Source organism: Bombina bombina, chromosome 6, assembly GCF_027579735.1.
Source record: "Bombina bombina isolate aBomBom1 chromosome 6, aBomBom1.pri, whole genome shotgun sequence".
NCBI classification, from domain to species: domain Eukaryota; kingdom Metazoa; phylum Chordata; class Amphibia; order Anura; family Bombinatoridae; genus Bombina; species Bombina bombina.
The window spans coordinates 880,600,060-880,623,632 of record NC_069504.1 but is presented as its reverse complement, the minus strand read 5'-3'; the positions used below and the strand labels follow the sequence as shown (position 1 = coordinate 880,623,632).

Genomic DNA, 23,573 nt, shown 5'->3' with positions numbered 1-23,573 from the left:
TTTTGCGCTCTCCCCCTCTCTTTTGCGCTCTCTCTCTCCCCCTCTCTTTTGTGCTCTCTCTCTCCCCCTCTCTTTTGCGCTCTCTCTCTCCCCCTCTCTTTTGCACTCTCTCTCTCCCCCTCTCTTTTGCACTCTCTCTCTCCCCCCTCTCTTTTGCGCTCTCTCTCTCCTCTCTTTTGTGCTCTCTCTCTCCCCCTCTCTTTTGCTCTCTCTCTCTCCCCCTCTCTTTTGCGCTCTCTCTCCCCCTCTCTTTTGTGCTCTCTCTCTCCCCCCTCTTTTGCGCTCTCTCCCCCTCTCTTTTGCACTCTCTCCCCCTCTATTTTGCGCTATCTCTCTCCCCCATCTCTTTTGCACTCTCTCTCTCGCCCATCTCTTTTGCGCTCTCTCCCCTCCTTCTCTCTCCCCTCTTTTGCGCTCTCTCTCCCCCTCTCTTTTGCGCTCTCTCTCCCCTCTCTTTTGCACTCTCTCTCCCACCCTTTCTTTTGCGCTCTCTCTCCCCCTCTATTTTGCGCTCTCTCACCCCTCTCTTTTGAGCTCTCTCTCTCCCCCCTCTCTATTGCGCTCTCTCTCTCCCCCTCTCTTTTGCGCTCTCTCTCCCCCTCTCTTTTGCGCTCTCTCTCCCCCTCTCTTTTGTGCTCTCTCTCTCCCCCCTCTTTTGCGCTCTCTCTCTCCCCCTCTCTTTTGCACTCTCTCCCCCCCTATTTTGCGCTATCTCTCTCCCCCATCTCTTTTGCACTCTCTCTCTTCCCCATCTCTTTTGCGCTCTCTCCCCTCCTTCTCTCTCCCCTCTCTTTTGCGCTCTCTCTCCCCCCTCTCTTTTGCACTCTCTCTCCCCTCTCTTTTGCACTCTCTCTCCCACCCTTTCTTTTGCGCTCTCTCTCCCCCTCTCTTTTGCGCTCTCTCACCCCCTCTCTTTTGAGCTCTCTCTCTCCCCCCTCTCTTTTGCTGTCTCTCTCCCCCTCTCTTTTGCTGTCTCTCTCCCCCCCTCTCTTTTGCTGTCTCTCTCCCCCCTCTCTTTTGCTGTCTCTCTCCCCTTCTCTCTTTTGCTGTCTCTCTCCTCCCTGTCTTTTGCTGTCTTTCTCCCCCTCTCTCTCTCTCCCCCTCTCTATATCTCTCCCCCCTCTCTATCTCTCTCCCCTCTCTCTATCTCTCTCCCATCTTCCATCTATCGCGTGAACGCGCCCGGCCACACCCCATTCACATCCGGCCATGCCCCTTCATGGCCATCCACGCCTGGTCACGCCCCTTCATGCTGGCCACGCCCCGGTCATGCCCAGTCACGCCCACTTATGCCGCGGCGCAGATTTTCAGCTAGGGACTCAGGCCAGGTGTGTTTGTCCTCGTGCTGTCTCTACTGCGCATGACAGCTTCGGACAAACACACTTGGCCTTTTTATTATATAGGATTACTCCATTATTGTGCAGCAGATCCCTTCGCGCATGCAAAAGTTTTTTCTCTCTTACTTGTGATGTCTCCTAGCGCCACGTCATCGCTGGAGCAGATGTGCCCAGCGCTGGCTCTGAGCGCTTGCCGAACGCGGCCTTAGAGTCTATGGGACAGGCATTTTATTAGCTGTACCACCAATCTTTTGTTTAAAGGGATATAAAACACATTTTTTTCTTTTGTGATTCAGACAGAGCATACCATTTTTTAAAAAAGTTTTCAATTTACTTCTATTATCAAATTTACTTTGTTCTCTTGGTATCTATTGTTAAAAAAGAATATGTACATATCCCCAGCTAGCTGGTGATTGGTGGCAACACATATTTGGCTCTTGTCATTGGCTTTCAGAGGTGTTCAGCTAGCTCCCTATAATAGTGCACTGCATAATGCATTAGTGCAATAAAAAAAAAAAATCTCAGAACTTGAAATGCACTCTGCTGACTTTCCAAGGCTAACTCTGCTACATATATTTTTCTTATTATATTTAGCTGATAACATCTACAAAACAATGCTTTGTAACTTACATTATAACTGAGTATCATTGTAAACTGAAGAATTGAGTCCAGATTGGCTCCTCCAAATAAGACAAAGAGGCTGTTGAAAAAAAACAGCAAACAAAATGTTACTTTATTTTAAAAAATATTTAAATATTTAGACTTGGCTGGTATGTTATTCTATAACAAGATATTAAAAATGTCATGATGTCTACTTATAATCTGTTTACTGCCCCTTTAATTATTTATCACAAATTTATGCTATATTCATAACTTGATAGAATAAGGAGCCCGGGATATAAATAATTGTTTACTTTTGTAATAGTGAGTACCTATTACCCTGTATATTGCAGTACAGCTACAGATTTCTAACTACTGCTCAGAAGATTGCTGATGTTAAAGGGACATTCCAGTGATTTTTTATTACATATTTTATGTAAATATTTCTTTAGAATGTTCAACTTTCTGATATATTGTATTTAAAAATATTATTTCTTTGTTTAGAAATATAATTTTTAAATTAACATTTTTTCCACTGCCCTTTTTTTATTATTACCATAGCCAATGCACTGGATTGCATTGATATACGACCATGAATGCGCCTTGTGAACGAGCGTTAGACGTGCACAGTCCATTTGTGTTGTCATACTATCACGCTCAACTCCTTTTCATTCAGTGCACATTAAAAAGAAGGTGCACTAAAAAAAAAAGAGGGAAGGGACAATGGGAGAGAACAGTTCAAAACATGTTGGGGCATATTTATCAAGCTCTGTATAGAGCTTGAAGTCCTGTGTTCTTCATGCGTATTACCAATTGTTTTTCTTCATTTCACTAGTTTTATACCAGGAAGTGGTAGGGAGGTGTTGTGACCTTCTACAAAAGGCTGCAGCGGCAAATTCATTTATGTCTGTAAAAGTATGGGGTTTATTTTGGCTTAAATTGCAGTTTAAAGTCTAGTTTTTAAGTGGACCACAAAAACATTAGCACTATTGACCCGAAGGTGTGCCAAGCCAAAATGCACTAAAACCGAAGGTGTGTTAAGAAACAGTTTCTGAAACACTAGGATTTACCAATGCAACATATAAAAGGGGACTTTCCGTCATGAAGTATAAAGTTCCTTTATTTGTCTGGCTGCCCACAGCAGAACGCTATTTTTCAATAAGGTGAGAACATATCAAAAAAATATTTTATAAAACTTATTAAGAGGTTGCTAAGTATCCTCATTCATACCGCACATCACCCTAGTCGTCCCCAGGGAGAAAGCCAACTGGTGTCACCTCATTAACAATCAATTTGTTGGCCAATATAAGAGAATGTATTTAGCGGTATTCCCTTGTAATCCCAAGAGTTAAAAGGAACTTCTCTACGCTGTACATGACTAAACATTTATATAGAATCAGCTTTTCTTATATAGAGAGCTTTGTAATACACACAAGGAAGATATATAACTGGATATCTTGACAAATATTATGATGTTATCCGAAGTTCCATTAACATAGGGAAAATATATACATATGTACTCCAGAAAAATGTATGGCATTTCTATATATATATATATATATATATATATATATATATATATATATATATATATATATATATATATATATATATATATATATATATATATATATACACTTTACACTGTGTTAGTCCTCTTCTCCTGAACCTCTTAAATGTCACTTAAGCACATATGTCTCTCTTACAGTGCGGCTCCCCAACACCTGTAAGCACTGTGATAATAGGCTTCCTCTTGCAGATATTATATGGACGCTGAGTGAATCCAGTCAAAAAGGACAATCAAGTTACACTGATGTAGATCCAGACCATACAATCACATTGAAGATGACAGCATTGCTAAACAACTCCGACACACGTTTCGAGCCTCAGCCCTTTTTCATAGTCCTTGAGCCCTTCCCAGTCAAACACATTTGAGCCCTTCCCAGTCAAACACCTTGTCATATATCATATCACTTTAAAACACTTTTTATACATTTATTTCAATAATAAGCATATGGTTTACAATTAATATGTTTATATGAGAGTAAATCTTTAACATGTTTTACGTGTATATTGTTATATTTTTATTCTAGCCCTAATACTTTACTTCAGGTCTACAGTCGTGCTAAATTTTTTAGACTGTTGTGTGTTGCTCTTAAGTGCATAACATAACTCAAAACTTGTCATTTATATTTAGCACGGCCGAGCTATACATTTAAAGTATAGAGTGCCCTAATGAGATGTTAGCCACTCTAAACATTCTCTGATAATTCTGTTTTACTTGTAATACCAGATTGTGCACCATTCTGAGTGCGGGCCTGCGACCACTATCAGTAGCGCTCCACTTGTAACTTAGGCCAGAATATACCTGTGCTTTTTAAGGGTGATGGTGTCTACTGTTTTTTTTTTTATATTAATTTATGTTGTAAACAATGGATTTTGAAATGTCTTCTCTTCCTTCATCTCCTCATTTTCTTAAATTCTTAAAGGGACATGAAAGCCAATTTATTTTCTTTCATGATTTAGAAAGAGCATGCAATTTTTTTTAAAGTCTTTATTTACAACCAGCATTATATACAGTTCAATATAAGAAAAGAAAACAAGAACATATCTTATGCCACGCAGGGCAGGTTATTTTACAAAACAAATATAAGCCAAAAAGGCAGTTATTGTCAATGTTCTTGATATTCTGCAGAGTTTGTAGCAATGTACGTTATCAGTAAAACATAACAAAGAAATACAAAGAACAAAAGTTAATTATATTCTCTGCTGGGTTTTTTCCTTCAATTTTCTCATGAAATTTTAAACAACCAGCTGTACCAGCTTTATAATTTTCACACTTTGATTATTGCTTTCTTGGATCACATTTATATTGTATTTATATAACATTTGTATCACACCTTTATTGGATTACACATTGCTTCTATATTGAACTTTACCTATTGAGGACCCACAAGTATACTAACCGCACTAGTATATTAATAGCCGCATAATCACGGCAAACAACTCATATGATAGTGGTATAACAACATAGGTCAAACATTTGTATCACATCTATATTAGATCACACATTGCATCTATATTGTATTTTACCTATTGAGGACCCACAAGTATATTAACCGCCACAAATATATTAACAGCCACATAATCACGGCAAACAACCCACTTGATAGTGCCATACCAACATAGGTTATACATAGGTTTGTCATTAATTAATGAGCCTTCAGCACACACGGACACCAGATATATTTTTTTGCATTATAATTTTAATTTTATTTTTACCTAAATACACACACAGTGTGATAGTATTCCCTCACTGATTAGATCCTATTTTTTCCAGCCTATAAACATTTATAGGTAGTCCTACTCACTGCTCTGTTCTTGGAGCGCACCCCTCCCCCATTTGTTTTAGATTTCTATATTTTCTGATACTGGGAGCATATCAGAATTAGGGGTAGCCCAGTTGAGTTCTGCACTTATATCACCACACACCAATTAAACATCATAAAAAGGGGTACCCCAATTTGCAGCAAAAGAGTAAAGTATTATCGTGGTGCACCACACAAGTCCATTGGCTACCTCACACTGTTTGCCCGCTACTGGGAAGGCCCATCGTTTGCATGCAAAAGCCAAGAAGCCAATGGAAAAGATCACTTGCCACTTACGCTTCATACAGACGGATGAGGATCACTGTGTTCTGTAACCAAGTATGCCGCTCGATGCGGCTGGTATGTGATTACCTGTCTGTGCTTCTTTATTGTGCTTACTAAGCATTTGTTTGGGAACTGCAAGTGACTTTATATTTGCTGTGGCTCTTGTCCATTGTGAGAAAGTATGCACCAATGAGACGTACACACTACTTTGATACCAACTTTCTACATAGCACTGTTTTTGGCTGAGATTGTGCTTTACAAACTTTTCTGCATTTAAAAGAATCTGTACTGAACTCTGTTTTACTGCACGCTATTAACGCTACTGCTTGCATCTACAGTATGCCTGGATGGGACTGTAACTCATAAGCTTAACGCACTAACAAACCTGCATGTGTAACCATTAGATAAATGCCCTAATTCCTGCTTTATTGCACTTTGCTAACGAATCTATCTGCATTTACTTAGTGCCTGGCTTTTACATCCTGTGCTATTTGTGATTTACAGTCTCTGGACTTGTGTGGTGCACCACGATAATACTTTACTCTTTTGCTGCTAATTGGGGTACCCCTTTTTATGAAGTATGTATGTGTGTATATGAATGATTAGTTGAATGTACAATTTTGTATACTTTATTGTTCATTATATATATTCAAATATATCTTTTTTTGCATTGAATTTACTGGTCCTGTTTCTATATGTGCTTTGTATCCTACAGGCCCATTTATCAAGCTCCGTACGGAGCTTGAAGGGCCGTGTTTCTGGCGAGTCTTCAGACTCGCCAGAAACACAAGTTATGAAGCAGCGGTCTAAAGACCGCTGCTCCATAACCCTGTCCGCCTGCTCTGAACAGGCGGACAGGAATTGCCGGACATCAACCCGATCGAATACGATCGGGTTGATTGACAGCTCCCTGCTGGCGGCCGATTGGCCGCGAGTCAGCAGGGGGCGGCGTTGCACCAGCAGCTCTTGTGAGCTGCTGGTGCAATGTTAAATGCGGAGAGCGTATTGCTCTCCGCATTTAGCGAGGTCTTGCGGACCTGATCCGCAGTGTCGGATCAGGTCCGCAAGCCCTTTGATAAATGGGCCTGCTAGACTTTGAGATTGCACTTATTTGTGGAATCTTCTCTCTTTTCCTGCCTTTTAAGTATATAGTCCTCTAGGTTGCACTATAGTTAATTGATTAAATTTATTAACTTAAAGGAAAGCTTTACTAAACAGTTTTTTGTGTGTTTAACAATATTTAACTAGTGTTTGCAAGGTGGGAGTGCGGCGGTTTAGGGGTTAATATGTTTATTCTAGTGGCGGAGATGTCCGGTCGGCAGATTAGGGGTTAAAAATTTTATTATAGTGTTTGCGATGCGGGAGGGCCTCGGTTTAGGGGTTAATAGGTAGTTTATGGGTGTTAGTGTACTTTTTATCACTTTAGTTATGAGTTTTATGCTACGGCGTTGTAGTGTAAAACTCATAACTACTGACTTTAGAATGCATTACGGATCTTGGAGGTAGAGGGTGTACCGCTCACTTTTTGGCCTCCCAGGGCAGACTTGTAATACCGGCGCTATGGAAGTCCCATAGAAAAAAGGGTTTATGAAGTTTACGTAAGTCGTTTTGCGGTAAGGCCAAAGAAGTGTGTGGTGCCCCTAAACCTGCAAGACTCATAATAGCAGCGGGCGTAAAAAAGCACCGTTAGGACCTGTTAACGCTGCTTTTTTACCTTAACGCACAACTCGTAATCTAGCCGTTTGTAAAGACAGCACCACTTTTTATTGTTGCTATTTAGACATGGACAGGTATTGTCACCTCTCATGCATAATTCAAGGGAAATAAAACCAAAAATGTTATTTTGTGATTCAGACAGCGCACACCATTTTAAAAAAAGTTTCTAAATTACTATAATTTTAAAATTTGCTTTGTTCCCATGATATTCTGTGTTGCAGAGATACCTAGATAGGCATCTGGAACACTACATGGCAGGAGATAGTGCTGCCATCTAGTGCTCTTGCAAGTGTATAACATTCTTGCAAAACAGCTGCCAGCTAGTGCTCCAGAAATGGTCTGGTTCCTAAGCCTATGTCCCTGCTTTTCAAGGCAAGATACAAGGAGAATGAATCTCTATCTGAATCATGTTGTGTTTCATACCCCTTTAAGGGCTTAGTGTGAAGCAGAAACATTACATTTTATTTTTTTCTGGCTGGATTTATTAATTGAATTAGAAGACAATTTACACCAGCTTTTAAAAGCCGCTATTAATATTGTAACAAAAGGGACATAAGGGCCCTCTTGTGGCACAAAATGAATTTAAACAATTAAAGAAATATTAAAAAATATCCCTTTATTTATTAGTCTCCAACCTGACACTTAATTGTTTGTGACTTGGTAATTATTTGCTTTATTTTAAACAAAAATCCATTAAGATAAATAGATAGTTATAATGCAAGGGTTAAAACATATATCAAGGAGCTGTCTGAAATGTAAATACTATGGTGTTATATTTGTTGCTATATCCTGGATAATCGCTTAGATCATTTTATAATTTTCTTAAAATTGACATATATTGAAATATTCTACATTTTTTTATTTAATATGTGAAGACTTTGGGGCTGATTTATCATAGTGCGAGCAGACATGATTCGCTATAGCGGATAATGTCCGCCGCACATCGATAAATGCCGACAGCATACGCTGTCAGCATTTATCATTGCACAAGCATTTCTTATGAAATGCTTGTGCAATGCCGCCCCCTGCACATTCGCGGCCAAACGGCTGCTAGCAGGGGGTGTTAATCAACCCGATCGTATCCGATCGGGCTGATTGCTGTCCACCGCCTCAAAGGTGGTGGACGAGTTAAGGAGCAGCAGTCTTAAAGGACCAGTCAACACAGTAGATTTGCATAATCAACAAAAGCAAGATAAGACAATGCAATAGCACATAGTTTGAACTTCAAATGAGTAGTAGATTTTTTTTTACTGACAATTTTAAAAGTTATGTCTTTTTCCACTCCCCCTGTACCATGTGACAGCCATCAGCCAATCACAAATGCATACACGTACCATGTGACAGTAATCAGCCATTCACAAATGCATACACACTTATTCTTGCACATGCTCAGTAGGAGCTGGTGACTCAAAAAGTTTAAATATAAAAAGACTGTGCACATTTTGTTAATGGAAGTTAATTGGAAAGTTGTTTAAAATGGCATGCTCTATCTGAATAATGAAAGTTTAATTTTGATTGAGTGTCCCTTTAAGAGCTCGCAGTAGCAATAACCAGCTACTTGTTATGGCTGTTTATTTACCACTCACTTATAAATGGCTGAATTTGTCAGTTTACGGGTGCACAACAAATGAGCGCTCCTCTTGTAATCTAGTATTAAATACTTTCATATATATGAAGTAGCATACCTCCCAACAGTTGTAGCTATTTATTAGGGATCCATCACCATTTTGTGAGCAGGGATGTTTTGGTATTGGGCAGGATTTTGGGTGAGCTTGGCTGGTATGTGGGCATGCCTGGTGGACCTGTGTGCATGTCTAGGGAATCTGTGGGTAGAGCTAAGGTAAATTCTGCAGATAGGGACATATGGTTCTCTTAGAGGGACAGCGGTCAGAATAAGTGATTGTCCCTCTCAAATAGGTATAGCTGGGAGGTCTGAGATAGAAGTAGCTTCCAACACTCTATTTACCAGGCTTCTCTTTTTCATCTGTCTGTGCAGTATGCAAACCAACAAAATACAAGCTGCCTGAAAACAGAATCCTCACTCAACTGTGATTAGGAGTCAATAGGACTGAAGAGGCTTGTGGAGTATGACAAAATCTTAAATCTGCATTCAAACATTCCAAGGAAGAATGCCCCAGTTTCCAGTTCCTGCTTGTGCTGTCTCAATGAAAGTGTTTTAATGTGCAATACAACGGCTTAAAATGTCAGTAAACATACACTTAATAAATGTATAACTGCATTCATGTATGTTGTAAAATACCAAATTCCTTTAATTAAATAGAACAGTTTTCAGATTTTTTATTATTTAGTTTGCCATTCAGGATCTGTTACAGATCCATAGGCTGGCTGCACACAATGACGCACCTAACATTTGGATGAGTTCACTTCCTACAAAGTTTGTTCTGGATCTTTGTTGTCTGCCCTGGCGCCACATTGTTTTTATTGTTGAGACTGTGCATGCGCTGTAGATTTGTTCAGGAAGATGGCAGACGCAGAAGTGCACATTCACTATTCTGTATGGCAACTGTTTGATAGACTAATCTTTCTGCAGCTACAAAAAGGAAAAAAAAACTGCACAGAACAGGGTGTGGACAACAGATAAGATGTAAGGAGATACTCATTGGTAAAATGTGTCTATTTAAACTGCATAAATGAACATTAAGGGCTAGATTACAAGTGGAGTGCTATTTTAACTTGTGCCTGTAAAGGGGCAAAATTTTCCATTTACGGGCGCACGTTAAATTACCAGCCATTACAAGTGGCTGGTTAATGCTCCCGCAAGCTCAGGGTTTCACTTTCCGCTAAGTGTACTTAACCAGAGAACAGACCTTTGGCTAATGGAAAAAAATGTGCCCCAATTGCTCCTAAAATATAGTTCTTTAACATAAATTTAAAAAATGAGCATTTTTATTTTTTTCATAAAATAACTGCACAAAGCAGTTATAAGGGGTTAAAGTGAGGGGATGTTGGGTGTTTGAAAACGGCACTAAAAACTGCATTTACATAGAGGTGAATGGGGACTGAGGTTTTACTCTAAATATATATGTATATGCTTATATCCATATATATTTATGTGTTAATATGTGTACATATTACCTTACCAGCCCTTAAAAGGGCCTTTTGCGGGGCATGCCCCAAAGTAAAAAAAACATACAATACCCCCCCAACATTACAACCCACTACCCACATACCCCTAATCTAACCCACCCAAACCCCCTTTAAAAAAACCTAACACTAAGTCCCTGAAGATCATCCTACCTTATCTTCACCGAGCCGGGTATCACTGATCCGTCCAGAAGAGGGTCCAAAGTCTTCATCCTATCCGGGCAGAAGAGCTCCTCCAGAGGGTCCGAAGTCTTCATCCTATCCGGGCAGAAGAGGACATCCGGACCGGCAGACATCTTCATCCAGGCGGCATCTTCTATCTTCTTCCATCCGGAGTGGAGCGGGTCCATCTTGAAGCAGCCGAAGCGGAGCCATCCTTCTTCACTGACGTCCAATCAGCCAATCAGATTGAGCTTGCATTCTATTGGCTGTTCCGATCAGCCAATAGAATGCAAGCTCAATCTGATTGGCTGATCCAATCAGCCAATCAGATTGAACTTGAATCTGATTGGCTGATTCAATCAGCCAATCAGATTTTTCCTACCTTAATTCCAATTGGCTGATAGAATCCTATCAGCCAATAATCGGAATTTGAGGGACGCCATCTTGGATGACGTCATTTAAAGGAACCTTCATTTGGACTTAGGACGTCGGTGAAGAAGGATGGCTCCGCGTTAGCTGTTTAAAGATGGACCCACTCCGCTCCGGAAGGAAGAAGATAGAAGATGCCGCCTGGATGAAGATGTCTGCCAGTCCAGATGTCCTCTTCTGCGCGGATAGGATGAAGACTTCGGACCCTCTGGAGGAGCTCTTCTGCCCGGATAGGATGAAGACTTCGGACCCTCTTCTGGACGGATCGGTGATACCCGGCTGGGTGAAGATAAGGTAGGAAGATCTTCAGGGGCTTAGTGTTAGGTTTTTTAAGGGGGGTTTGGGTGGGTTAGATTAGGGGTATGCGGGTGGTGGGTTGTAATGTTGGGGGGGTATTGTATTTTTTTTTACAGGCAAAAGAGCTGTTTACTTTGGGGCATGCCCCGCAAAAGGCCCTTTTAAGGGCTGGTAAGGTAAAAGAGCTGTTAACTTTTTAATTTAGAATAGGGTAGGGAATTTTTTTTATTTTGGGGGGCTTTGTTATTTTTTTAGGGGGCTTAGAGTAGGTGTAATTAGTTTAAAATTCTTGTAATCTTTTTTTATTTTTTGTAATTTAGTGTTTTTTTTTTGTAATTTAGATTAGTTGATTTAATTGTAGATAATTGTAGGTAGTTTAGTTAATTAATTTATTGATAGTGTAGTGTTAGGTTTAATTGTAACTTAGGTTAGGATTTATTTTACAGGTAATTTTGTAATTATTTTAACTAGGTAGCTATTAAATAGTTAATAACTATTTAATAGCTATTGTACCTAGTTAAAATAAATACAAAGTTTCCTGTAAAATAAATATAAATTCTAAAATAGCTACAATATATTTTTTCATTATATTGTAGCTATATTAGGGTTTATTTTACAGGTAAGTATTTAGCTTTAAATAGGAATAATTTATTTAATAAGATTTAATTTATTTTGTTAGATAAAAATTATATTTAACTTAGGGGGGTGTTAGGGTTAGACTTAGCTTTAGGGGTTAATACATTTATTAGAGTAGCGGCGAGGTCCGGTCGGCAGATTAGGGTTTAATAAGTGTAGGTAAGGTAGCGGTGACGTTGGGGGGGGGCAGATTAGGGGTTAATAAATATTATGTAGGTGTCGGCGATGTTAGGGGCAGCAGAATACGGGTACATAGGGATAATGTAGGTGGCGGCGGTGTGCGGTCGGCAGATTAGGGGTTAAAAAAAATTATTAGAGTGGCGGCGATGTGGGGGGACCTCGGTTTAGGGGTACATAGGTAGTTTATGGGTGTTAATGTACTTTAGAGCACAGTAGTTAAAGGGACATTATACACTCATTTTTTCTTTGCATAAATGCTTTGTAGATGATCTATTTATATAGCCCATAAAGTTTTTTTTTTAAATAAATGTATAGTTTTGCTTATTTTTAAATAACATTGCTCTGATTTTCAGACTCCTAACCAAGCCCCAAAGTTTTATGTGAATACTGTCAGCTACCTTCTCCAGCTTGCTCCTGTTTGTGTAAAGGGTCCTTTCATATGCAAAAGAAGGTGGAGGGGGGGGGGAGTGTCTTATTTGCCACTTGCAGTGGGCTTTCCAGCTACCTTTTCAACAGAGCCAAACTGACAGCTTCTAAGTAAGTTTTTAACAATTTTATACTGGATTTTTATATCAGTATCTGTGAATCTTATTCTTTATAGTAGTGTCTATTACGTGCAGTTATATGAAAATGAGTGTATACTGTCCCTTTAAGAGCTTTATGAACCGGCGTTAGCCCAGAAAGCTCTTAACTCCTGACTTTTTTCTGCGGCTGGAGTTTTGTCGTTAGAGCTCTAACTCTCACTTCAGCCAAGACTCTGAATTCTAGCGTTAGAAAGATCACATTGAAAAGATAGGATACACAATTGACGTAAGGGGGTCTGCGGTATGGAAAAGTCGCGGCTGGAAAGTGAGCGTTAGACCCTTTCCTGACTGACTCTAAATACCAGTGGCCGGCCAAAAGCAGCGTTAGGACCCCTTAACTCTGGTTTTGACGGCTAACGCAGAACTCTAAATCTAGGCATATATTAACCCTAATTATATTAGGGTTAATATAGTTAATATAGTTATAATATTATATATCTTAACTATATTAACCCTATCTAACCCTAACACCCCTAACTAAATTCTTATTAAAATAAATCTAATTAATATTAATATTATTAATTAAAATATTCCTATTTAAAACTAAATACTTACCTATAAAATAAACCCTAACGGCTAGATTTAGAGTTCTGCGGCCAAAGGGGTGCGTTAGCTTCGCATGCGTTTTTTCTCCCGCACCTTTTAAGTACCGCTGGTATTTAGAGTTCACAGAATGGCTGCGTTAGGCTCCAAAAAAGGGAGAGTAGAGCATATTTAACGCCACTGCAACTCTTGATACCAGCGGTGCTTACGGACGCGGCCAGCTTCAAAAACATGCTCGTGTACGATTCCCCCATAGAAAACAATGGGGCTGTTTGAGCTGAAAAAAACCTAACACCTGCAAAAAAGCAGCGTTCAGCTCCTAACGCAGTACATTGTTTTCTATGGGGAAACACTTCCTAAGTCTGCACCTAACACTCTAACATGTACCACGAGTCTAAACACCCCTAACCTTACACTTATTAACCCCTAATCTGCCGACCCCGCTATCGCTGACACCTGCATATTTTTTTTAACCCCTAATCTGCCGCTCCGTACACCGCCGCTACCTACATTATACCTATGTACCCCTAATCTGCTGCCCCTAACACCGCCGACCCCTATATTATATTTATTAACCCCTAATCTGCCCCCCACAACGTCGCCTCCACCTACCTACAATAATTAACCCCTAATCTGCCGACCGAACCGCACCACTACTATAATAAATGTATTAACCCCTAATCCGCCTCACTCCCGCCTCAATAACCCTATAATATACCTATTCTATTGGCTGATTTGAATAGCCAATAGAATAAGAGCAACTGTAATTCTATTGGCTGATTAGAATAGCCAATAGAATTACAGTTGCTCTTATTCTATTGGCCATTCAAATCAGCCAATAGAATTAAAGTAGCTCGCATCCGATTGGCTGATTTGAATTTGAAGGCTCAAATCAGCCAATAGGAATTCAAGGGACGCCATTTTTAATCACGTACCTTGAATTCCTATTCAGTGTACAGCGGCGATCGTATGAAGAGGATCCTCCACGTTCCGGCTCCGGTCTTCAGTTCCAGAGGTCTTCGGTTCCAGCGTCGCCAATCTTCAGTTCCAGCATCGCCGGTCTTCAGTTCCAGATGGATGGTCTTCAGCTCCGCGGTCATCGGTCTTCAACTCCTCTATTCCGCACCGGCTGGATCCTTGAAGAAGAAGAGGTCGCCGCCTGGAAGAAGACTTCTCTGCCTGGAACAGGACCTTCTCCACCGGTCTTCAGGACAGGTAAGGAGCACTTGGGGGTTAGACTTAGGTTTTTTTAAGGGTCGATTGGGTGGGTTAGAATAGGGGTATGTGGGTGGTGGGTTGTAATGGGGGGGTTGTTGTTTTTTTTACAGGCAAAAGAGCCTATTTTCTTTGGGGCATGCCCCACAAAAGGCCCTTTTAAAGGCTGGTAATAGAGCTGTTAACTTTTGTGATATAGATTAGGGTAGGGAAATTTTTTTATTTTGGGGGGCTTTGTTATTTTATTAGGGGGCTTAGAATTGGTGTAATTAGCTTAAAATTCTTGTAATCTTTTTTTATTTTTTGTAATTTAGTGTAGATATTTGTAGTTTATTTAATTTATTGATAGTGTAGGTGTATTTGTAACTTAGGTTAGGATTTATTTTACAGGTAAATTGGTAATTATTTTAACTAGGTAGCTATTAAATAGTTATTAACTATTTAATAGCTATTGTACTTAGTTAAAATAAATACCAAGTTACCTGTAAAATAAATATAAACCCTAAAATAGCTACAATGTAATTATTAATTATATTGTAGCTATCTTAGTTTTTATTTTATAGGTATTTAGTTTTAAATAGGAATATTTTAATTAATATTATTAATATTAATTAGATTTATTTTAATAAGAATTTAGTTAGGGGTGTTAGGGTTAGATAGGGTTAATATAGTTAAGATATATAATATAATAACTATATTAACTATGTTAACCCTAATATAATTAGGGTTAATATAGTTAATATAGGTGGCGGCGGTGTAGGGGGGGTCAGATTAGGGGTTAATCTATTTAATATAGGTGGCGGCGGTGTAGGGGGATTAGATTAGGGGGTAATACATTTATTATAGGTGGCGGCGGTGTAGGGGGATTAGATTAGGGGGTAATACATTTATTATAGGTGGCGGCGGTGTAGGGGGATTAGATTAGGGGGTAATACATTTATTATAGGTGGCGGCGGTGTAGGGGGAATAGATTAGGGGGTAATACATTTATTATAGGTGGCAGCGGTGTAGGGGGAATAGATTAGGGGGTAATACATTTATTATAGGTGCCGGCGGTGTAGGGGGATTTAGATTAGATGCAAAAGAGCTGATTACTTTGTGACAATGCCCCGCAAAAAGCCCTTTTAAGGGCTGGTAAAAGAGCTGGTTACTTTAGGGCAATGGCCCGCAAAAAGCCCTTTTAAGGGCTGGCAATAGAGCTGTTACTTTGGGGCAATGTCATGCAAAAGGCCCTTTTAAGGGCTGGTAATAGAGGTGATTACTTTAGGTGGATTAGATTAGGGGTTAATAACTTTAATATAGGTGGCGGCGGTGTAGGGGGATTAAATTAGGGGTTAATAATTTTAATATAGCTGGTGGCGGGGTAGGGGGATTAGATTAGGGGTTAATAATTTTAATATAGCTGGCGGCGGGGTAGGAGCTCACATTAGGGGGTAGGTAATATAGATGGCGGCGGGGTAAAGGCTCACATTAGGGGGTTATAAATTTAATGTAAGTGGCGGCGGGGTCCCGAAGCGGCGGTTTAGGGGTTAAATACTTTATTAGGGACTAAACAGACGTACTATGTGTGAGCTCCGTGCATTATACACCATAAAAGTTGAATTTAGGCACTAAAGTTATTTTTTTTTTGGGATACATAACCTCCCTGGAGTGTTTTGGTGGTCCGGAGGGGCACTGGGCTTCAGGAAGAGAGCCGACTAAGAATAAGAAGCTCTGCAACTGGTGGCAAGATACTCGGAAGCTACGTTTGCACCACAGCATACAGATCTTAAGATACCAAGCGTACTACAGATCGTAGACCATGGAGGAGATACATCTTTACTTTCAAGCAATGATGGAGGAATTTGAAAGGTCGCTTTGCAACAGGATTGACAAACTGATCCTGATTCTACAGCCCATGAGGGAACCAAATGCTTACTTTCCGCCAAAGATGGCGGCGCCTGACAAGCCTGCGGTCTTAGAGATTGACTTGGGGCAGAGGGCCATCTTGGAGCCGGACACAAATGCTGGACCAAAGCAAAATACGCCTATCTCTCCTAAAGCGGTAACCCTGCTCAGCCCCCTCCCATGTGAAGATGTGACCAGAAGGCTGTGTTTTTACCACTTTGGTGGGTTCACGAGTGTATACCTACTGATGGAGTCCTGGAGTGAGGCCTGGGGGATGACGCCTGGGAGTGCGGCCGGCTCCCAAGTGCGCAACAACGATGTGTTACACAACCCACAGACTGCATTCCACGGTATCCTGTCTTGGCGTAGAGGTGAGGGTTGAGCTCTAGGGACGCATTTGCTGTAGGTGCTGCTCAATTGGATTTGTCCCCTCGGCGCCTAAAAATTTAACCCTGCTTGCAGTATACCAGGACTTTGGCAGCCACACACCCAAAGACTGTTACCTATGGATGAGGTATTGTTGCCTCTCAGCTCTGACTTCCTACAATTTCCACAATCTCCCCAGGTGTATGTGGCTGTTTTTTTTTTTGACACATAGGTTGTACCTCTATTTGGCAGGTTTACTAAACGCTATAACAGTGTGCACGTTCTTGTTGTTACTATTTTTTCACAGCTGGCTTTGGCAATATACATAAGAGGGACCTCGATGAGCAGCCTAGGAAACATTTCTATTACAGTGTTATGTGGTCGTGGGATGTGGAGATCCATTGAGGTCATAGTATTTATTTTATTATGGGATAGTAGTGTGTGTGTCTGTCAATTGGCCTGTGAACTTTGGACAGAGATCTTCTTCTCATTCATTTCTATTAAGCTCTGGTCTTCCTACTAAATGCTTTTCAAATATATACTTTATAATCTAGAGGCCCAAAAGTGACCCATATATCTTAAGTCTCATCTCCTGTAATAGTATTTGTGGTAACTTTTCCATATACTGTCCCGTCCCCCCCATTTTTTATAGGGAAATTGTGTGGACAGGGGTGACTAATGCCCCTCACAACCCTAGGCAGAGTTAGGGAGTCTCTGCTCCACCCTAAGCTAAAACTCTGCAGCTTTTATTGCTAATGTTACTAAGATTCTAAGGCAAGGGTCCTTCATATACTTTTAGATAAATATTCTTTATATAGAGTTTAGTAAGCAACTAAATATCACAAGTGGACTACTCATTAGTGGGATCAATGTATAAGAAGGGTATACTATTGCAGAAATGGCTGGGTTTGGATCTGTAACTCTAATCCTGCAGGATATCTGGTAAACAGTATTTATCTGGGCACATATAAATGTATTAATGAATTTCTTTGGAATTTAGCAGAGGTTAGCGCAATAAATAATCTCCCTATTATCTTTTAAATTATTTGTATCTTTTTTGGAGATAAATCTGTTAAGCGGAACTTACATAATATTTTGACTGAGAGCGCTTAATCCATATGTTTACTTAAATTTCTAATTGCTGTTTGCATCTGTCTTCAAGTAGAGATGTATTTATAATATGGACTCAATGTTTCTTGAAGCCCAGCACAAGTCAGTGAAGGATAAGTTCCTGTGCTTACATATTACTTTATTAAGGATGATACTTGACTGATCCTAATATAGTGCTATTTAGATCCTTGGCGGTCTAAGAGTGACCCTGCATATATGTGAGAGTATAAGTATTTTACTAGTTTTGAGTGTTATATAATATATCTAAGGTCCAGGAGCAGTTAGGTTTTTCCCAATAATTCTTAAGCGAGAGGTGCAATGGATATTTAGGACACTAACCTCACTTAGAAATACAAACCAACCTCTATGTATATAATGCGTTGATTCTATACCCCATATCTGTAGTTCGACTGCTAGATGTTCTATACCATATATAGCTAATTTATGCTTATCTCTTACTGCCTCTTAAAGAGTGGAGGATATACCCAGAGTTTTGTATATGATGACTCCCTTGTTAAGTGATACCAAAAGTTTATGTTATATGTTTGATTACTATAATCCTGCAGGGGGAAGTGTTTTATTTAGTCATAGTTGTGGAATATATCAGGGACAAGCACAAGCCTACATATGTCACGAACTGGTCATCTAAATTAGGCTTATACTGAGTTGGTTGTCTTAATTTGTGTTATCTGTCCGTTTGAAAGTGATTCTTATCTGAACATTCCCATGTGTCATGTTATTTAGCTATAGTTGTTAAATATATCAAGGACAAGCACAAGCCTACATATGTCACGAACTGGTCATCGAAATTAGGCTTATACTGAGTTGGTTGTCTAAACTTGTGTTATCTGTCCGTTTGAAAATGCACGTATGGAAAATGAGGTAATATCCATGGCTAGAAAATGCACCTTTGGGTTAGGATATGTTTAGATTCTACAGATGTGAAGACATGCTTGTTTAATTCATCATGTAAATTTCGATGTATTTCAAATAGGCATGTTGCCATGAAGTTTTTCTCTGAAATTGTGTTTTTGTTGTCATATTACCTCAATAAAAAGTATTTTAAAAAAAAAAAAAAAAAACTTTATTAGGGATTGCGGCGGGGGATCGCGGCGGGGGATCGCGGTTGAATGTTAGATAGACATTGCGCATGCGTTAGTTGTTAGGTTTTATTTAGCAGATCGCGGTTGACAGGTAGATAGACATTGCGCATGTGTTAGGTTTTATTTAGCAGCCAGTTTAGGGAGCTACGGGGCTCCAATACACAGCATAAGGCTTACTACGCCTGCAATTTGTGGCGAGGTGAAAATGGAGTAAGATTTCTCCATTTTCGCCACGTAAGTCCTTACACTGTATATTGGATACCAAACTGCGCGGGTTTGGTATACCTTTCTATGGGCCAAAAAACTACGGCCGAAGGCAGAAATATACGAGCGTAACTTCTAGGTTACGCCGTATATAGGATACCAAACCCGCGCAAAATTTGGCATAGCCGGCTTCTGCGGGCGACGCTGCATATCGGAACGGGCCCAAAGTTTTCTGCCTGAAAAATTGTGAGGCATAAAGCTGTTTAAATTTAACTTGAAACTGATACAGCAGTATCAGCTGTTTATTTCCTGCATTTTTCGATGGTTAAAACTTACTTGCTGCTAATGTTGATTGGCTAATTATTAGTATTTTAAGCATTTTCTCCAGATTAGGCACAGTGGCAATTGTTCAAGGGCCATTTCAAGCCATCACAGTTTAAACACAAGGTTAAAGTACAGTTTGGGAGTTGCAGAGCACTACCAGTCACCGAACCAGCAGTGGTAGACACTCAGCTGGGTTGTGTGATTAGCGATACTAATTGGATCAACTACAGTTTCTTCTCAGAACCAGCTGTGCCCTCCTTTACATGTATTAATGTTTTTAAAAACAAATATATATTTAAAGGGACATTAAACTCTAAATACATTTCCTGCTCCTCCCTATAATTATAGGTATTGCCATTATGGAACATAGTTAGCACTGCAGGTATCTGAAGGAGAGTTGAATATTTCAAATCGGTTAGATTACTGAATAGAATACATTTCTTTCACTTAATTGTTCATGTGTGAATATCATAACATTATGTTTTTCTTGAAGTGTATCATCCGAAGATAAAAGGAAACAACTTTATTGAAAAAATGAATTAAAAAATGAGTGTGTGAATTTAAAAACAATGGTCATGTCAATGCAGTAAGTAATGCAATTGACTTAATTATAAAGTAATGATTATATTCTTCTTTGGAGTCTATATTTTGATCTAAGCATTATCCACTTGGATGTTAGTTCAGAAAACCCAGTGTTATTGCCTTTTATATTTATTCAGTGTAACCGGTTTTATTCAACATCAAAAGCTGATTTATCACCAGTGTTTTGTTTCAGAGTATGGGGGTATATGGGTAATTATGTTTATTTATGATCCCCAATTGCAATGGTGATGTATCCTTATAGATTCATCTTTTTGTCTAGCACGTTTGAGCTTCTTTTGGTTGCTTAATAAAACACAATAGATTGCCTCTTTTTAGTTTGAGCAATATCATAATAATTTCAATGATTCTTTATATATATAGGCAATAATAGTACATTTGTTGCTTAGTATCCAACTATTTTATATGTATATTTCTATATATGTGCATATATCTACATATGCCAGACCACCTTGCTAAGTATTATGCAGCTACAATTCTATTAGATTCCCTCTATCTGTTCCAAATCTTAAAGGGACAGTAAAGTCCAAATTAAACTTTCATGATTCAGATAGAGCTTTTCATTTTAAACAACTTTCCAATTTACTTTTATCATCAAATGTGCTTTTTTCTCTTGGTATTCTTTGTTGAAAGCTAAGCCTAGGTAGGTGCATATTCTAATGTCTAAACCCTTGAAGGTCGCCTCTTATCTCAGTGCATTTTGACAGTTTTTCTCACACTGTTTGCCCGCTACTGGGAAGGCCCATCGTTTGCATGCAAAAGCCAAGAAGCCAATGGAAAAGATCACTTGCCACTTACGCTTCATACAGACGGATGAGGATCACTGTGTTCTGTAACCAAGTATGCCGCTCGATGCGGCTGGTATGTGATTACCTGTCTGTGCTTCTTTATTGTGCTTACTAAGCATTTGTTTGGGAACTGCAAGTGACTTTATATTTGCTGTGGCTCTTGTCCATTGTGAGAAAGTATGCACCAATGAGACGTACACACTACTTTGATACCAACTTTCTACATAGCAGTGTTTTTGGCTGAGATTGTGCTTTACAAACTTTTCTGCATTTAAAAGAATCTGTACTGAACTCTGTTTTACTGCACGCTATTAACGCTACTGCTTGCATCTACAGTATGCCTGGATGGGACTGTGACTCATAAGCTTAACGCACTAACAAACCTGCATGTGTAACCATTAGATAAATGCCCTAATTCCTGCTTTATTGCACTTTGCTAACGAATCTATCTGCATTTACTTAGTGCCTGGCTTTTACATCCTGTGCTATTTGTGATTTACAGTCTCTGGACTTGTGTGGTGCACCACGATAATACTTTACTCTTTTGCTGCTAATTGGGGTACCCCTTTTTATGAAGTATGTATGTGTGTATATGAATGATTAGTTGAATGTACAATTTTGTATACTTTATTGTTCATTATATATATTGAAATATATCTTTTTTTGCATTGAATTTACTGGTCCTGTTTCAATATGTGCTTTGTATCCTAGACTTTGAGATTGCACTTATTTGTGGAATCTTCTCTCTTTTCCTGCCTTTTAAGTATATAGTCCTCTAGGTTGCACTATAGTTAATTGATTAAATTTATTAACTTAAAGGAAAGCTTTACTAAACAGTTTTTTGTGTGTTTAATAATATTTAACTAGTGTTTGCAAGGTGGGAGTGCGGCGGTTTAGGGGTTAATATGTTTATTCTAGTGGCGGAGATGTCCGGTCGGCAGATTAGGGGTTAAAAATGTTATTATAGTGTTTGCGATGCGGGAGGGCCTCGGTTTAGGGGTTAATAGGTAGTTTATGGGTGTTAGTGTACTTTTTATCACTTTAGTTATGAGTTTTATGCTACGGCGTTGTAGTGTAAAACTCATAACTACTGACTTTAGAATGCATTACGGATCTTGGAGGTAGAGGGTGTACCGCTCACTTTTTGGCCTCCCAGGGCAGACTTGTAATACCGGCGCTATGGAAGTCCCATAGAAAAAAGGGTTTATGAAGTTTACGTAAGTCGTTTTGCGGTAAGGCCAAAGAAGTGTGTGGCGTTCCTAAACCTGCAAGACTCATAATAGCAGAGGGCGTAAAAAAGCAGCGTTAGGACCTGTTAACAACTCGTAATCTAGCCGTTTGTAAAGACAGCACCACTTTTTATTGTTGCTATTTAGACATGGACAGGTATTGTCACCTCTCATGCATAATTCAAGGGAAATAAAACCAAAAATGTTATTTTGTGATTCAGACAGCGCACACCATTTTAAAAAAAGTTTCTAAATTACTATAATTTTAAAATTCGCTTTGTTCCCATGATATTCTGTATTGCAGAGATACCTAGGTAGGCATCTGGAACACTACATGGCAGGAGATAGTGCTGCCATCTAGTGCTCTTGCAAGTGTATAACATTCTTGCAAAACAGCTGCCAGCTAGTGCTCCAGAAATGGTCTGGTTCCTAAGCCTATGTCCCTGCTTTTCAAAGCAAGATACAAGGAGAATGAATCTCTATCTGAATCATGTTGTGTTTCATATCATGTTGTGTTTAAGGGCTTAGTGTGAAGCAGAAACATTACATTTTATTTTTTTCTGGCTGGATTTATTAATTGAATTAGAAGACAATTTACACCAGCTTTTAAAAGCCGCTATTAATATTGTAACATTTAGTTATACTTAAAATGTGTTTCCTACTTTATTTTTAAAAAAAAAGAACCCTTTTTCCTAAAAATAATATAAAGGGACATAAGGGCCCTCTTGTGGCACAAAATGAATTTAAACAATTAAAGAAATATTAAAAAATATCCCTTTATTTATTAGTCTCCAACCTGACACTGAATTGTTTGTGACTTGGTAATTATTTGCTTTATTTTAAACAAAAATCCTTTAAGATAAATGGTTATAATGCAAGGGTTAAATCATATATCAAGGAGCTGTCTGAAAATGTAAATACTATGGTGTTATATTTGTTGCTATATCCTGGATAATCGCTTAGATCATTTTATAACTTTTTTAAAATTGACATATATTGAAATATTCTACATTTTTTATTTAATATGTGAAGACTTTGGGGCTGATTTATCATAGTGCGAGCAGACATGATTCGCTGTAGCTGTCAGCATTTATCATTGCACAAGCATTTCTTATGAAATGCTTGTGCAATGCCGCCCCCTGCACATTCGCGGCCAAACGGCTGCTAGCAGGGGGTGTCAATCAAACCGATCGTATCCAATCGGGCTGATTGCTGTCCACCGCCTCAAAGGTGGTGGACGAGTTAAGGAGCAGCAGTCTTAAAGGACCAGTCAACACAGTAGATTTGCATAATCAACAAAAGCAAGATAAGACAATGCAATAGCACATAGTTTGAACTTCAAATGAGTAGTAGATTTTTTTTTACTGACAATTTTAAAAGTTATGTCTTTTTCCACTCCCCCTGTACCATGTGACAGCCATCAGCCAATCACAAATGCATACACGTACCATGTGACAGTAATCAGCCATTCACAAATGCATACACACTTATTCTTGCACATGCTC

At 39.2% G+C, this 23,573-nt stretch overlaps 1 protein-coding gene across 2 annotated transcripts in view; it reads right to left on the bottom strand.

Annotated features, from left to right (window-relative positions):
- Nucleotides 1-23,573, bottom strand: part of LOC128662342 (UDP-GlcNAc:betaGal beta-1,3-N-acetylglucosaminyltransferase 7) — a 45,147-nt gene that overhangs the window by 7,844 nt on the left and 13,730 nt on the right. The window contains exons 1-2 of one of the 2 annotated variants that reach the window (XM_053716144.1): nt 5,603-5,687; nt 1,968-2,037 (exon numbers count right to left, since the gene is read on the bottom strand). In XM_053716144.1, coding sequence (XP_053572119.1) covers nt 1,968-1,985 — 18 coding nt within the window. In that variant the 5' untranslated portion in view covers nt 1,986-2,037; nt 5,603-5,687. Of the gene's footprint in view, nt 1-1,967; nt 2,038-5,602; nt 5,688-23,573 lie in introns of those variants that run through there. The other variant, XM_053716142.1, reaches the window with a different exon arrangement.